The sequence below is a fragment of the Lagenorhynchus albirostris genome, chromosome 1 (genome assembly GCF_949774975.1).
Source record: "Lagenorhynchus albirostris chromosome 1, mLagAlb1.1, whole genome shotgun sequence".
Lineage (NCBI taxonomy): Eukaryota > Metazoa > Chordata > Mammalia > Artiodactyla > Delphinidae > Lagenorhynchus > Lagenorhynchus albirostris.
In genome coordinates, this window is record NC_083095.1 from 3,345,864 (window position 1) to 3,360,825 (window position 14,962).

At 43.3% G+C, this 14,962-nt stretch overlaps 1 protein-coding gene across 2 annotated transcripts in view; it reads right to left on the reverse strand.

Moving 5' to 3' along the window:
* DYNC1H1 (dynein cytoplasmic 1 heavy chain 1) overlaps positions 1-14,962 on the reverse strand; it is a 66,907-nt gene extending 51,945 nt beyond the window's left edge. The window contains exons 1-7 of one of the 2 annotated variants that reach the window (XR_009542335.1): positions 14,556-14,962; positions 6,937-7,024; positions 4,795-4,968; positions 4,303-4,558; positions 3,579-3,765; positions 1,601-1,872; positions 1,282-1,509 (exon numbers count right to left, since the gene is read on the reverse strand). Coding sequence is in view for 1 of the 2 variants with exons in the window: in XM_060158693.1 (XP_060014676.1) it covers positions 1,282-1,509; positions 1,601-1,872; positions 3,579-3,765; positions 4,303-4,558; positions 4,795-4,968; positions 6,937-7,024; positions 14,556-14,808 (1,458 nt within the window). In the remaining variant the exon portion in view is untranslated. The remainder of the gene's footprint in view (positions 1-1,281; positions 1,510-1,600; positions 1,873-3,578; positions 3,766-4,302; positions 4,559-4,794; positions 4,969-6,936; positions 7,025-14,555) is intronic. The other variant, XM_060158693.1, reaches the window with a different exon arrangement.

Sequence of the window (14,962 nt, forward strand, 5' to 3'; positions counted from 1 at the left end):
TCAGTCAGTACTGAGCACATCACGATAAATTAAAGATCTAGAGTAATCCCTAAAAAAGAAAATTCAAAGAAATACAGCTACAAGTCTATAGAGGAATTAAAATGATATACTAAAAATAACACAAAAGAAGGCAGTACAAGAACAGAGAAACAACAAAAATGAGACAAATGGAAAACAAATAGCAAATGGCAGGTCTAAATCCAACCATATCAATAATTATCTTACGTGTGAACAGACTAAGTAGTCCAAAAGACTGTTCTGAGAATGTACGTCTGCACACCTGAGTTTATTATACATCTTACAAATGTAAAGGACGTACATATTCCATATGGTTTACAAACAAAAAGAAAGCAGACAATGATCTTTTGAAACAATGATATCTGTGAAGAGGGACGTGGCAAAAAAGGGTCCAGACACCCTAGGCCAGAACAAATCAGCCCCAGTCTCAAGTCTCTCACGGACACAATGAAGGGTTAACATTTAAACCAACACACGCACACGTGTACATACAAATTAGTACCGCACTAAGTAAAAAGATGCCGAGGATGCGTTACTAACAATCTGCTCCACCCTGAATAGCAGGCACTCCTATCGGAGAATGAACCCTTCTAGATGGCATAATTTCTAGACTGGATCCCCCCCAACCCAACTAACAGCTTATTACAAAATTTTCAAAATACAGGAGGGTAGAAAGAATTCTAGACTGAATACCCATATACCGCCACCTAGAGCCTGTAATTAACATTGGTTCTGTACTGGTTTTATCCTGTATCTATCCACTTACCAACGCTTCTACCTATAAGTATTTCTGGACTGGGTTTTTTAAAGGGAGAAAGGCATTGGTGAAGAAGAGTGGTGGACTGAGAAGAGATAAAAAAGCACGAACAAAGAAAAGGAGTCATTTAATTCTTTTAATAAATCTGAGGCAAATGCAATTATTATCCACATTTTAGAGATAAGGGGTCTGGGGAAAAGGTTAAATAACATGCCCCAGGCACATGGCTAGTTCAACGGTGGGATTAGGATTTAAACCCACGAAGTCTGGCTCTGGGGTCCATGCAATTTGGAGATGGGGATGAATCAATGGAGAATGTGAAAGATTTGAACTGAAACACCAGGATTCAGAATCACTAGATCTTAAAAGATTACAGTGACGGGTAAAAACGGAGCTAAGGAAGTACTTCACAGTATAAAACAGAAACAAGTAGTTAAATCTAAACAAAAAAAGAGAGAGGGTCATTCAAACAATGCACATACGAATTTCTAGAATGTGAATCACACCTGTGGCCTCAGGACCCTGACAATGACAGCTCTCAGCTGCTCGTGCTGGCGTCTAAACTTCCTCATCTGGTCCAGGCGAGCCTGAAGCTTCCTGTGGGCAGGGTTGATGCGCCACACCATCTTCAGGTTTTCTTCCCTTTTCCTTTTGACAATGTCTCTCAACAACACCTGGAGTTTCTCATATTCATCATCCCAAGTCTGAAAGACTTCAAAGCACGCGACCATAACCTGGTATATAATTTAACAAAGGAAGTTTATTATTAAAGCGGATTTTCATCTCAGTGCCCCCAGGTTGGTTTTCTGATATATTACAACTCACTTTTTCAAATTCTTCATAAGCAACATGCATCAGTTTTCTAGTGCCCAGCACTTTGAGTAACTGAGAACTTAAGTCTCTTGAGATCGCCTCCACCAAACGCAGTGCCCTCTGAATGGGGTATTTTGTGTTTCGGATCTTTCTCAGATGGGTGAAAATTGCAACAAGTGCCTGCCTTATCTTGTCCAGCTCAGTGGCAGACAGCAAGTCATTCAGAGGAAAATCTTTCATCAGAGGATTGTAGTCATTCACAGTTTCCAAAGCCTGTTTCAGACCTAGATTAACATAGAAACAGTTAATGGTTTTCACATGAAGTGAGACAACTATAATGTTGTTATATGTCAGTTATACCACAATGAAAAAAAAAAGCAAAAAGATATTTCTTTTAGGTTTAAATACTGGTTAAGTAAACGAAAGTATATCCTCACAACAGAGCATTTTGATGTTGCAAAAGATTTAGTGACACAGAAATTGTGCTATTTGAAAGAAAAGAGTGTTATTAACAAGATAATCCCAGTGTGGTCTCATTATTGCTTTTTTAAGAATATCAGTCAACTCAGACAACTCATGCACTCCAAAGCCTATGAGTGGTAGCCCCAAAGATTTCATCTTTTTTTTGCTTTCTATATTATCTAAACATCCTAGTAATACCACCTTAGTATTTTTTTTAACATCCTTATTGAAGTATAATTGCTTTACAATGGTGTGTCAGTTTCTGCTTTATAACAAAGTGAATCAGCTATACATATACATATATGCTCATATCTCTTCCCTCTTGCATCTCCCACTACTTTAGTTGTTTTGTTTTGTTTTTTTGCGGTACGTGGGCCTCTCACTGTTGTGGCCTCTCCCGTTGTGGAGCATAGGCTCCGGATGCGCAGGCCCAGCAGCCATGGCTCACGGGCCCAGCCACTCCACGGTATGTGGGAATCTTCCTGGACCGGGGCACGAACCCATGTCCCCTGCATCGGCAGGCGGACTCTCAACCACTGCGCCACCAGGGAAGCCCTACTTAATTTTAAAAAACTAGAATTTTATCATCCTTAAGAACAGTAAAATTTAAATTTTATACCCATGGCTCAAGTTAGGGGAATGTATTATGGACATGGAATCACAGAAAACCTGGCTCCTGGTCTGTTTTTTTTTACTTCCTCTGGCATAAGATTTACAAAAGAAATGTATTAGGAAAGAAATAAAGGTTTCAGAGGTATTAAAAAATTCAAGGTATACACTTCAGTACTAGTGAGTGCCCATATCCCAGTGAACGTATGCAGTATGACCAAAATAACTGGAAGGTTTCCACCCGGAATTCCCTCTAACATGTAACATGTGGGCACCACAACCTTTTTTGGAGGCGAAGAAAAGAACATGACAACTGCTGCAGTCCTGATGACTTGTTCTAACACGTCTCTGGTGGGCACAGAGTGGTAGAGCAATGTCCACCCATGGCCAGTCATTCCACATTTGTGTGCCTGGTACATGCTCATTCAACATCACTCCCCCTGCTGCCTGTTCAGAAAATAACTTTATCTTGACTACTTTTCAGAACAGGGAGGAGGGCAGAGAACAGAGGAAAGGGGCAGGTAAATAGCGGAAGAGAAAGTACTGACCAGCTCTCCTTCCACAGCCCTGTGGGCAAAGAACTTCTGCTTAACATAAACCGTGTTTCTGCTTGGATTGTCAAAAGCACACTTGACTTTACACTAAAAAAATACAGCCTACTCAAGGAACCAAGTAACTGAGAAAACAGGAGGGAAGCTCCCAGCGTCCCCTGTACTCATGCCTAGAAACTGGCTTATGTTCTTAAAACCCTGGAAGGGAAAGGGAGGTATGTGAGAGAATCATTTTCATTACCTAGAGCTGGGGGAAAGATGAGATAAGTTGCCAAGTAAACAGTCAGAAAAGATGGTGCATCTATTCATTTTCATCACAAAACCCAGGTCAACAGCTTATTGATCAGACTATCAGCTCTAGTTCTTACCTGTGTCAGTGTCGAAGCTGACGGTGGCATGGAAACGCTTGCCGTGTTTCAAGATATCCAGCGTCAGGAGAACTTCTGGGCTCTCTCGTTTCTCCTGGATGCGGTATAACGCACGTTCCAAGTTTAGCCAAAAACTGATTTCCTGTAAGGCAGTTCCTGAGGCAGGATCTCGATCAAGTTTGGTCACCTTAAATATAAAATAACATTCAAGAGTATTCAGCATTTAAACAAAGGTAAAAAACGTACCGTTAACTAAGAACATGCATTATAATTTAGTTTTTACATTTCAAGCAGATTTCCTTCCTTGTATTATAAGCGGTTTAGTTTGAAATCAAAGGTCTGGACTTCCCCGGAGGTCCAGTGGTTAAGACTCCACGTTCCCACTGCAGGGGGTGCGGGTTCGATCCCTGGTTGGGGAACTAAAATGCTACATGCCACAAAGCACAACCAAAAAAAAAAAAAAAAAAGAAATCAAAGGTCTGAGACAGCTGAGATTAGTGCTCTCTCAGGGATGGTATTTAAACCATGTCACACGGTACCCTTGACCACTCCACTCCACCCCTGGGCCGACATTAATCCTCCACTGAGCATTCCCAGGACCAGTGGGAGGTACTGCTAACAGTCATCACAGAATTCACCTCGTTGACAAGAACTCGGACCAGTTTTCTCACAGATATTAAAGAGTACAGCGTTTTACATGACATTTTCAATACTGTGTTCTTACTTTTTGAATTTCTCGGATCCAGCGGTTAACTCCAGATTGCAACTGATTGAGAAAAGTTGGGTCTTCAACCTTATCTCCAAAGTCTGTAACTTTCGGCTTTTCTCCACGCTCATAACACTGTTTTGCAACATTTGTAATAATTGGATGAATGGGCAGGCTGATCTCTGGAATTTCAATATTCTGCTGCAGGTGAAGGAGTCCCATTTCAAGTTCTGCAATCTTTTTTTCAACTGAAGGAGCCATTTTATCACCATCCCTAAAAAGACAGGAAATACCTCAAACTTTAGTGTGCTATTGGTCTCCAAAGAGATTCTATTATTTCAGGTCTGTCAATATTAATAATACACATTTTCTTAATGCAACAGATTTACACCCTCTTGGTTTACTAGCTTTTCCCTCCCGATTTCTGAATTTTACATCATCTTCCACAGCGTGTTGTGAACATTAAGTAAAACACGGCATTCAAACTAACAAAGGAAAAATGGTTTTTACCTGTCTGCCTTGCCAGACTCTCTGATATAGGACTTAAAAAAAGGAGCCACCGCATTGCTAATGAAAGAGTGCAAGGTTTCATACGGCGAGTCTTCACTGAGTGTGAGGACGCGGAGCTGGGACGATACTGGCTTGTCTGCGTCAATCACTGGAGTCCGTTTAATGAATGCCAGGCTGAAAGAACGGAAAAGAAGAAATTAGAACAAAGAGTCTCATTCTTCATCAGTTTCAGTAACTGCAGCCTTCTTTGTGTTGCATGCAAACTAAAAATTCATTTGAATGTTTTAATTTTAAAATCATATTAGGAATAGACTAAATTGTTGCTTTTCTAATAGTGAAATACATTGCTTCTCTTTCTTTACTCACCTATGTGAGAACTAGCGAATCAAGGTTAAGGTTGTAACATGTGACCATGAAAGCAGACCAAGTTAGTTTATCTCATATGGGGGTTGAGTTCATAACTTTGCCCTCAGGAAAACTAACCTCCCTAGCAATTGCAAGTTACAAGCCCCAATTAACTTAAATCCGATCTCATAATAATTTGTCCCATTCATTTACGGCACTGAATCACATGTCAACTTGACTAAACAAAAGTCACCTGCAGGTTGAAGTGACGAGAGGACATTCCAGGCCCCTGCAGCCTGGCCTAAACCAACCCTTCCAGTTTCATCTCCTGCTATGCACCCCCACCCCACCTGAGACACCCTTTAAACTACATGGCCCATTCTCTAAACTTCATGTGCTTTTGTGTAGTTGCTTAAGAAACCTATATTCATCTGCTGAAATTCCAAGTAACCCCCAAAACCCAACTCCAGCATCACCTCTCCCGTGGGGCCATCCCTAAGCAGAAGCAACTCCCCAGCCTTCATGTTTCATGGTATTCTACACCTCTAAGACTTGGCCAAGTATTACAGCTAGTTGTGTATCTGCCATCCTTTCTCCCAAAAGACCATAAACTTCTTGGGAAAAGGAGCTATGTTTTATTCCTTTGCACACCTACTGCTGTATCTTACACATAACAGGTGCTCAAAGGTGGTTGAGTTAACAGCTTCAACAGAAGCAATATTTGAATTTTCCAGTTCTCATATTACGTATATGTACTTTATACATAATACTTCACATTATTCTAAAAAGTCAGTGAAGCTTCCTGATGTGACACGCTGAGAAGGAACACAGTCACAGTAGTATTCCTGCTGAAAATATGCAACTTGACTGTAACCATGGAGAAACATCAGACAGATCCAATGGAGGGGCAGTCCGTCAAACTACTGGCCTGCACTTATCAACAATGGCAATGTCATCAAAGACACAGAAAGAAAGACACAGAATTGGATTCTGGATCATGGGAGAAATACTGTAGGGGACATTATTGAGAAAATATGAATATGTACTATACCTAGAGTAATACGGTACCAAAATTTCTGGAATTTGAAAATTGTACTGAGGCTGTGAACAAGAATGTTTTTGTTCTTGGGAAATGCTGCGAAGTATTTAGGGATAAAGGGGCAGGTTGTCTATAACTCTCAAATGGTTCAGGAAACAAAATGATGATGCAAACATGGCAAATGCTAACTGACATCTGGGAGTTCTACATGCTATCCATGCACCTCTTGTAAGCTTGAAATTATTCAAAGTAAGAAGTTTTAAGAAGCCAAGGCAAGACCAACATTGCGCTTGCATTTGGGTACAAATTGGCACAACCTTTTAAAAGGTGGGAGATCTGGTAACACACGTTCAAGACTTCAGTGATGCATCGCATCTGAACCTGAACCCGTAACTCTATCTTTAGGGATTTATCCTAAAAAGAACCAGACCGGTGTACCTACGAATGTTTACTACTTACTTGTAATAATGGAAACTCAGGTGTACTCTGAGAGCATTATTAGATAGGCCAAGCACATTACGGCTCAAACCTAGAATGGATGATGCCATGATATGGCAATTAAAATAAAAATATTTTAGATTTTATACTGACTTGGAAATCCTCTTAATTTGAATAAATAAAATCAAAGATAAGAAACTGAATTAAAGAGCAGAAATCTTTTGAGTGTTTTCTTAGCATCTTTGTCTCAGTCGATTAGGATTTACATTTAATCCTCACAAGTTTACAGTCCAAAATAATGGTATATTCATACTACTCACCTATTGGACTTAACTCCATAATGAATGTCTATGTTGATGTTATAGGAAATAAATTCTTTTTCTTCTTCTCCTTCATCACCAACATCCTCTACAAATCATAATAAATATTCTATCAAATTCATGTCAGTATTCCAATGTTTAACTTATCAACTGTTCAGAGCACGACTAGCCTCACCCCAACCCCAGCCTGACGTTTAAACCCCTACGTGACTCGGCTCTCCCGAATTCTCCCTTCTACCCATTTTTTCTGACTGCTGACCCAGGCACTTATTTGCTGTGGGATCTTGGGCAAGGTTCTTAACTTCTTGGCATCTCCGTTTCCTTGTTTGTAAACTGGGGACGCACTGGCATGCCTGGGTCGTTGAATGACTGACTGAGCCACTGCCTAGAGTGGGCCCCGGCCCCAGGGCGGTGCTAGGTGGTGTCCGATAAGGCCAAGTTCTCCCCACCGCATCCCAGCAGTCTCATCCCCTGTGCTCCAGTCACAGAGGTCGCTTCCCACCCCCAGCCCCAGGGTATTCTGCTCAGGTGTCTACTCAGCACTTGCTATGCGACAGGCATTACTTTAGGCGCATCACACATCTACCCCTCACGACGACACTATGGGGCTTGGCATGACTATTATTATTATTATTATTTTCCAAGCAAGGAATGTAAGTAAATTGCCCTCAGACATGTGACTGGAAAGGGACAGAGTGAAAATTCAGAAGTCTGATTCCAAACCCGGGCTCCTCAACAGGCTGCCCTCTTCCCTCTTTAAGGCCCTACAGGGAAGCCCCCAGCAAGAAGCATCCCCAGGTCACCAAGGGGGCTTTCACCTGGCTGTCCCCTCTGCTCTTACGGCGCTTTCACAGCCTGCTCTGGGGTCAACTTACGAATACAGCAGTGATTTGAAAAAGCTTACTGGAATTTAATACTAAGATAACTCAAGATGCATGCGAATACAATTTCTAGATAGTTAAAAATGAAAATTGAAAAATTAATATAAAAATCATAAAAATGGGAAGTAATACAAACCTCTGGATCTAGTACTGATCAGCTAGATGGGTACACCCTCTAGCTGAATTATCTTTGGGACGACATACTGTATGGAATAACTGCATTAGCAAAAATTAATATCGAAGGATTAATCTAACTTGATATGTACGATTCACCTTCACTTCTACGTCATGGTGTAATAACAAAGGCAGTAGACTTAACTAAGTGATCTCGGGAAAGTCATTTTTCTTCCTGTCAGCTTCAAATTCGTAAAACGTAAAAGGGGCAACAGAGGAGGGGGGTGGGATATTAAATTAGGTGGTCTAAAAGGTTTCTATAAATGCTAAAAACTATGCACAAAAGCTATTTGCTTCTTTCGTTTTAAGATGAGACAAATACAAAATTGACACTAAAAGAATATAAAGTATTAGTATATTTATTTATATATATATATAAATATATATTCATCAAGACAATTACTCTTCCAAAATGTTGTTTTTTGTATAATTTTAGGAAGGAGAGGAGGAGTGAGTGGAGGAACATTTTCGTATTTTTTGCCGTATGCGGGCCTCTCACTGTTGTGGCCTCTCCCATTGCAGAGCACAGGCTCCGGACGCGCAGGCTCAGCGGCCATGGCTCACGGGCCCAGCCGCTCCGCGGCATGTGGGATCCCCCCGGACCGGGGCACGAACCCGTGTCCCCTGCGTCGGCAGGCGGACTCTCAACCGCTGCGCCACCAGGGAAGCCCCCTAGCTGTTTTTTAAAATTACTAACTACCTGAAAAAAACCCCAAACCAACCAACTGAGTTTTCTAACTACTGAAATGTGGACATACCACAAGATAAGATAAATCATACTGCCTGAAACCAATCAAACATATAATTGCAATCTGTAAAACACAAAGACAAAGAGTATAAGGAAATACCCGCAAACTAAAATAGTTGTCAGGGTGGTGGGATTATGAAATATTTTTTCCCTTGATTTTTGGAACTTTCAATAATGCTGTTCTATGACTTATATAAAATATGTCATTAAGATAACACCCAAACAATAAATAGACAATAAAAGTAACATTCTATAATCACCAAAGGAAATTACTAAGTAAAAAATATGGTGTAACCTTGAATCATATCTTCCTCCCGGACAGAGCGGCATCCTCTATACAAATAAAATCATATAGAAAACATGCCAACTGGACACAACATCTAACCACATCCCCAGCACATCCTAATGCAAACAGGGTTAAAGGAACTGGCAGCAGGCCAGGGGATGAGTCACGGCTGTCTCGGGACCACTGTGAACACCCAGCCCAGCCCAGCCCAGCCCAGCTTGCGCTAGGAATAACACTGCAATGCAGCAGGAGACGGCTGGGGCTCAGGAACGCACACACGATGACGTAATCCTCAGACACGGGTATGTGAAATACGTGTCCTCTACTGCTCTGTAAAAGTCTAACTTCCTTTGATGACAGTAATTTATGCAAGTCATTATTAATATCAGCCACAGACTACATTTTGGATTAGTTTTTTAACGCTATTCCCCATAAATACGAAGATCATATGAAGTCTGAGGATGTCTGATTCCCGTTATAAAGAACACATGACATGGTTTTATAAACTGCCCAACAATTTAAACTTTCCTGCCTCTTTATAAATTATTGTATTTTCCAAATAACAATAATTCTATTTCTGCAGAAACTTTAAAAAAAAATTGTTTAAAGGAGGAGAGAAAGACACTTATTAGTTGATTCCCAACAAAGAGGGTACTAATCCTGCTATATACGAACACCATCTGCACGTTTATCAGGTAATACCACTTTCGGTAAAGTCTGAACCAGTTTCCTAATGATGCTAAAGTTACTGGTTAATACACAACAGACTGATACTGTGCTGCCTACTAACACATTCAGGGAACTAAAATACCAGCGCAGACAGGCTGCACCTGACTCTCGAGTTCCTGTGCTGCAAGACATACTGATACATCTTACAGCGCCCTGTGGACATTTCTTTGGTTAACTTCTGAGAGTTCATCAAATTCCTAGAGATGTTCAAAATGTCATTTAGCACTATTCTGCATATGCTTCTATTGAAAGATGAATGTATTTCAAAGTATAAGTGATTTGTATCATTACCTTGTGAATTAGGTAAGCAATGTGCCTCATTTAATGAAATACAAACAGATGCACATTCAATTACCTTAAGACTCATATCACCTCTCCTAGGTAGATGGGTATGTGTCCGCAGACTGGTGAACAGGCAACTGGAAAGGGGTGAGGGGAGGCTGCCGGCTCCCCTGCCCTTGGTCATCCCCTCCCTCCCTCTCCCCTCCCAACGTTCTCCAGCCACAGGGCAAGCCTCCTCTCAAGCTAGCAAACGAAGCCAGTCATTTTCTTTGGCCAGATGACGTGTTACGTGTTCCTGGCTCTCTTTATCTTTCCTTTTCTTTTCCCTTTAAAATCCAAACAGACTCCTAATACCTCATTACTTTGGGCGATTCGCTGTCGTACACTCCCTCCCGGTACACGCCCTCCTGGTAGCTCTCCGCTTTCCCATCCCCGGTACTTCCTCCAGCCACCTTGACGTCCACCCGCCCTTCTGTCCTCCTTCTGAGGCCGTGACTTCTTCGCATCCACTCCCTGCCCTGCACAAGGCTAAGAGCGTGGTGAGCGTCTTGAGTCTTCTCCTCCATCATAACATTGTTGGGAATTTGAAAGGAGGGTTGAACCCCATGTAATCCTTGTACACAAGGTAAAACTGGGGCTCCTCTTGACATTTCCAGAAAAAAAGAGAAGGAAGTGAAAAAAACTAAGTCAGTAATGCCTAAAGGATTTAAGACTTCATGCTTTTTAAGGCTAACACTAATTCAAAAGAAGTAATTGCTATGAAGTAAATGAAAACAAACACTCCTATTTAATGGATACCAAGGAATTCAACAGAGAAATTAGTTCTTAGGTTTCAGAATCCTTCTTAAAACATCTTTTTCCTAACTGGGTCTTAAAATCCTGCGGTTTTGGTTTCCTCACTCATGACAGAGGCGCTGGACTAAATCTCTCCCGCCGTTCCCAGCCTGATACTCCATGATGCTGAGAGTCGAAATTTCCATCTGTCTTTACTTTTTAAAAAGAAGTAATGACTGCTTTCCCTTTCCTGTACATGAATTCCACTCACTACGAAACACCTCACTTTAAAAAGCATCTTGCTGCAGACTGCTTTGTCCTACAGAGGGTGGGGGGCCCACCTATGGCGTGACAGCACAGGACAGCAAGAACTCAGGCTGATGGACTCCTGGCCCAGTGCTCCAAGACAGTGCCATGTCACAGCAAATATTTCCTATTAATTTATTAATCATTTTATTAACCATTTTGGGGTCTAAGCCAGAAATGAATACTTTTTACTCATCCATCTACGACATTTCTTCTCTTTTTAGGGAAATTAAATCCTCAGAAAAATAATGTTTAAAACTCCACAAAAACATACCTCTCCGTACGCCACCGCGCCTCTAGGAAGCTGAGTCCTGCAAGGAGCAATGGCTTTCTTCCAGACTCCAGTCACCTCTGCACTAATGAAGAGGGTAAAACCCCTGAACCATGTACGTCAGGAACAACTAGAATCCCAAGCTTCGGGTAGGCACCGACTAAAGGCAGCCACTACTTCCGGTCTTACAGACAAAGCTCCAAGGGTAACACGTCTGAGTGGAACAAAACCGAACCAAAACCCCACAGCACCCGTTCCCAGCCTGGTCCCAGACAAGCCCTGGAACCACCACTCCAGCAGCTGCAAACCGCAGCATCCTTACCAGTCCCTACCTTCACCACCCAACCTTTCACGGGGCAGAACACACCCCAAAATGCACTTCAGGTAAAAAGCGCTACAAAAGTGTCATTAACATCGTAATATGCCTATCACGTAGGGATCACCCACCTGGTCATACTTTTAGAAGTACGCTATGAGGAAAACAATTTTCTATAGGCCAGGAATTACAGGAAGGAGATTTCTCTTTTTAAAACGGGGAGCTACAATTTGACATTCCCTTTCACCAACTCTTCACTATCAAAATTAACTGTTAGGGGGCCTTCCCCGGTGGTTCAGTGGTTAAGACTCAGCGCTTCCCCTGCAGGGGGCACGGGTTAGATTCGATCACTGGATGGGGGACTACGAGCTCGCATGCCTCGCGGTGTGGCCAAAAAAAAAAAAATGATCAAGTGTTACAGTCACAACCTTTATTCTACACTTTAAAGGCGGCTTTACTTTAACAAAAAAAGTTTAAAGCTAGCTGGAGTACTTAAAAAAACATATAGAGATATACCTTCATATAAAAAAAAGCTTCTATATACAATTACATGTGTTTGGAAAATTCTTTCCATAAAAACGGGGGGAAGTGGGGGGAAGATAAAGTAAAAGTAACTTCTCCCGTTCATTAAATAAGTTATATGACTTCATTGTTGGTGGCGGTCTTTATTGAGTTCAAACCATTCAGATTTATTCTCCACGTCATAATGCAAGCCTGCCTTTTCACCGTAAATAACTACTGGATGTTTGTATTTGATTAAATGTGCAAATGGCAATGCTACCTCATAAAAACCAGCCCTCCTTCTAAGTGACCTGGGCTAACACTTATGTCTAAATTATGCTAGTGTAGCCAGGATGCTAATAAGACTGATGGGACGACATAGTTTTTCCTCAGATTTTTGTAAGTGAAAAATAAGTTAAGACAGGTTGAATTACTAGAAATACTTCCAGAACTTTTATAAATCCAGGAATGAGACAGGATTTCAATTGCAGACAGTCTCATTACCTAGTCAACATTCAAAAGTGCAAGTCATTATGGAGCCAAGATTTGGATCCGTGGATGCTCGCCCTGATGAAAGGAGAAAATGGATCCATCAAGAAAACAGAGGTGATTTGCACCAGAAAGCATTCAACAGAAATAGGGTCCCCCTCCAATAATTTTAGCAAAGTTCAATTCTAAGTTGTTTGAGAACAGTGAATCACTGAGGAGCACTCTAGAAGCAAAGAACAAAACCTACCATTTTTTTCTGTAAAAAAGAAACTGAGACCTAAGGTAGAAATCACTGATTTCAAAACAAAAACTGTGCAATGAAAATACGATCAAGAATCAGCCAAGGTAAAGCTACTCAAAATACAATAACAATGCAGATTAAAATGTATTTTAATAAAATAATGTATATTCATTACAAAATGACCAGAAAGACAGATATCAAGATGCTGACAGTGGTCATATCCAGGTCGAAGGATTTCAGGTGACTTTAATTTTATCTGTATACTTTAATTTTCTATTGTGACTATATACATTTTTTGAAAGAAAACAGATGAGTCAAAAAAATTTTTTTTAAACAGTAGCAGTTTCCATGCAGGAAAACAACCCCAAACACTCGCTGGGTCACACTCGCTGACCCTCCTGCAGAGGCCAGTGCTACAATGAAGCATCTCCTGAGTAGGAAAAACCTTTGAAAGAAACAAACTATCTGCAAGAAACTAAGTGTGTGGAGGGGAGCGGTGAGGCAGAGAGTTGACATTCTCTTACTGACAGAACCATACAGCTTTTGAGATTATAAGAAGCTTGTCTCCGAACACTTTCAGACAATGCCCAATCCTTGGTGCTAAGCTAGCATTTACCTGGACATCATCCTTGGCTTCCCGGATGGACGGTGCCACACCCAGACATGTGCTGTCAAATAAGCTCGCCATTGGCTACAAAATGGTCTGAAAGCATCAAGGGGAAACCCTCCCTGAAGGCAAGCTCCACTCTCAAGAGGAACCTAGGCTTACTTTTGGGAGGTCACTATTTGAGGAGACTGCTGGAATATGCAAACCTTTTGTCCCGTCCCTCCACTAGGTGCCTAACCTAAGTCTCTCTCCTTTTAAGATCTGTAAAATAGATTCAAAGACCATGGGGCCATCATTAGGATCATCTAAGCATCACACAAATACAAGGCATGATGAAGGAAAACAAGCAGTGGGCTGGACACTGAGATGCTGAGTCTAGCCTAGGGAGTAGGATTAGCTGGTGTGACCTTGGGGCAGTCACTTCGACTGAGCCTCAGTTTTCTCGCGTCTGAAGTAGGCAGATGCACCCACTCAACAGGGACAGCATTAAGTCCAAGAGGGCGACCTGCGTGCGCTATCCACCTAGAACAGTGATGCCCCGCTCGCAGCCGGGGCTGTCACTGTCACTCCTCGGGTCTCGGCATCTGGGTCCGCACAAGGCAGAGGCCGGGATGCCCGCCGGTCAGGGCTCCCCCAGCTCCGGCTCGCCAGTATCTCCCCCTACACCCGGACGACCGAAGGACCACAATCCAGGCTGCCCCCGGCGCCACTGACACATCCCTCCCGAGGCCGGCCTTGGCCTGGACGCAAATCGAAACCGAAAAGCCCATGTGACATTGGAGGCCGGAATGCGGCCTCCGCCCGCGCTCAGCCCGGGAGACGCTGTCTCCACCCAACTCGGCCATCTTGAGGCCGAGCTGACAAAGCGATCCCATTGTTGCGGGTGACGGCGAGGCTGGGCGACCTCCTCCGTCCCCGCGACCCGGAAGGGGGCACCCTGGGGCCCCGGCAGCAAGGGGTGTGGCGGGAGCGAGGCGGGGCGCCGGGGGACCCACCGCAGCCCCGGCCCCGCACCTTTGAGCGTGGAGCGCTCCACCAGGACCGTGTGCACCTGCGGGTCCGAGAGGAACTTGCGCATCTGCTCCAGGGCGCTCTTCTCCTCCAGCGCCGCCTCGAGCGCGGCCGGGGCCTCGCCGCCATCCTCCAGTAGCAGCGGCACCAGTTTGCGCAGGTGCTTCTGCAGCACCGACACGTCGGCCACGTTCTGCACTGCCGACACCTCCAGGCCGGCCGAGCCGTCCTCGCCACCGCCCCCGGGCTCCGACATGGCGCCGCGCTCGGGACCCGCAGGCAGCGCTGAGAAGGCGGCCGCGACTCGGCGCGAGAGCGAGCGGGCGGACGCACGAGAGAAACGAGCAGCACAAGCCGACCGCCCGCTAGCCCACTGCCGACTGAGGAGAGGGAGCGCCGGCTCCTCCCTA